At 41.0% G+C, this 2,329-nt stretch overlaps 1 protein-coding gene across 3 annotated transcripts in view; it reads left to right on the top strand.

The window, feature by feature from the left end:
• si:dkey-103i16.6 (uncharacterized protein LOC557125 homolog) overlaps window positions 1-2,329 on the top strand; it is a 10,310-nt gene extending 7,981 nt beyond the window's left edge. For 2 of the 3 annotated variants that reach the window (XM_058387808.1, XM_058387806.1), the window contains exons 6-8: window positions 67-228; window positions 355-567; window positions 1,249-2,329. In XM_058387808.1, coding sequence (XP_058243791.1) covers window positions 67-228; window positions 355-567; window positions 1,249-1,374 — 501 coding nt within the window. In that variant the 3' untranslated portion in view covers window positions 1,375-2,329. The remainder of the gene's footprint in view (window positions 1-66; window positions 229-354; window positions 568-1,248) is intronic. The other variant, XM_058387807.1, reaches the window with a different exon arrangement.

The raw sequence follows: 2,329 nt of genomic DNA, 5'->3' as shown, positions 1-2,329 counted from the left end.
TCTACAATGACCATTATCATAATAATCACTTACATTTTTGTATCCTATTTCCATTTTGAATTACAGAACGCCATCATGACTGACAGCATCCCCACGTGCACGTTCTGCTCCGCCACAGTCAAGCCGAATGTTGTGTTTTTCGGAGAGGATCTGCCCGAAAAATATTTCCAACATGAAACAGACTTCCCCAAAGCGGACCTGCTCATCATCATGGGCACTTCTCTAAAGGTCAGACTCGTTCATCATTATCAGCACAATCTACAGGAAACATTTGAAGTGATTATGGTGGTTATACACACAGACTCAGCTTTTTCGCAATTTCACACAAGTTGTGCTCTTTTTTTTCCGTGGAAGATTGAGCCCTTTGCCAGCCTGGTGAACACGGTTAAACCCAGAGTTCTACGTCTGCTGCTAAACCGACATGCAGTGGGGCCGTTTGAGCGGAAACCCCTGAGGAGAGGAGACTACGTGGAGCTGGGAGACCTGGTGGATTTGGTCAGACGACTCGCTGACATTCTGGGCTGGCATGCAGAGATTCAACATCTGATGAACAGCAGTGAGAACGAGGTATGTGTTAGTGGTGTTTAGCTAGGATATCATTTCAGGTCCATGTTAGAAGTTTTATATCATAGCAATTGAAAATGCTCTTTTCTGATTCTTTATAACTGGAGACTTGTAAAGCAGATCCAGCCAAAAATGTAATTAAATAGCCAAGTATATGCGATCCTCATTTTTATCACGGTTCAGTCTGTGCTGGTTTCTTCATTTGCCCATTATACATGATGTGGTCGCATTTCAAGGGCTACAAACCAAGCTACACTTCATTATTTTTTCACATCAAACAAGGCAAAACCTTTGTTTTTCAATCCTTTTGTCTGAAAATAACTATTCTTGCGTCAATAAACAAGGCAAATCATTTCTTTAAGAGAAGGGCTGATTTAACTTGGGTTGCAACTGACCATTCATTGTCAGTTCCCAGATCCTGCTGCACACTAATTTGGCATAAAAATTACAATTTTTTAAACTTTTCTCAAGTGACTACATCTTGCTCTGAAAAGTTCTTTGAAGAGAGATTGCAACCTTCACTATTCTGTGGGTAAAAAAAAGTGTACTGTAGATGGCGCTTCTGAGGCTAAGATTAGAAAAATAACAGCTTTGGAAGAGGACACACCTCTCCGCTGTGTAGCGTTGTCCTTTGCTCTAACTCTTTGCACTCGTCTTTTACATATACACTCGAATTTCCTCTAGGATTTGCAAAACATCCCCATGGTCATACCTGGTCCTCATGCAGACGGCGGACAGCAGCACAGAGCCTGCTCCTGCAGCAACAGTGAAGAGAGTGACTCGTCAGAGACGGACAGCAAGGGCACTTGAGTTACAGAATACAGTCACATGCTGCCCCAGACCTCTAAAATTACTGCTCTGATACAGGCCACATTATCATTCTTTTTATTTAAGGTGTCTTTCTTGACATGTCAGAGGCACATTCTTACCTCTGTGAGCATTTTAATAGGATTTGAAATGACTAATTATTAATATAAAATATTTAACTGTCTACATATGAAAAAAACTTTTGTCTTTAATAGTTTTAAACCTGATGCGATTTTACAAGACAGAAAGTAGGTATTTCGATGGACATAAACTACGGGCATAGGCATGTACATACGTGTATGCGCGTTGGGTCAAAGTGTACTCGGTGGAACTTGGAGCAGGTCCAGCTCTGAGAGGACAGTGCTAAATTAGCATGGGAGGCGTGACCTCCTGAGTGTGTAGTGTCCCGCTGTGTGTGTTTTCACAGGCACTGCAGTCTCCAAGCTGGGGCCTCCCTCCAAAACTCTAATAAATGTCTCTGCTTGGCAACAAAGAACCAATATCCTGCTGCTGTGTGTATGTGTGTGTGAGAGAGAATGTGTATTTGCTTCTTTGTGTCAGTGTGAGTAAATGGCTGTCAAAAGGGTGGTGTGTGAGAGAACTGCAGTTTTGCTTGCCAGTGTGTAATTGAGAGAAAGCAATTATTACATTTTGCACAGTCGATTAAATAATGATCACATAATCCTGACCGTATCTGCTCACATCTCTGGCGTTGGTTCATGTTTCAGGATAATCGTAACAAGAAGTCTCAATGTCTGTCTTAAAACCTCTGTTAGATTTGTTCAAACTGAGACCGAGTTTTTTTTTTTTGTGTTGTATTTTTGTGCCTTCCTAATGGATGGTGTACTTCTTAACTTTAGATCTGAACAGTTTGGGAAAAGGGTGTATTCAGGATTCCCAGATGCTGCTGATTTATTTTTATTATTTTTTTTACATGCATTGTATCTGTATCAATTTA

This window comes from Hemibagrus wyckioides, linkage group LG04 (genome assembly GCF_019097595.1).
Source record: "Hemibagrus wyckioides isolate EC202008001 linkage group LG04, SWU_Hwy_1.0, whole genome shotgun sequence".
Lineage (NCBI taxonomy): Eukaryota > Metazoa > Chordata > Actinopteri > Siluriformes > Bagridae > Hemibagrus > Hemibagrus wyckioides.
Note: the sequence above shows the minus strand (reverse complement) of the source record. Positions and strands in the feature narration are given on the sequence as shown.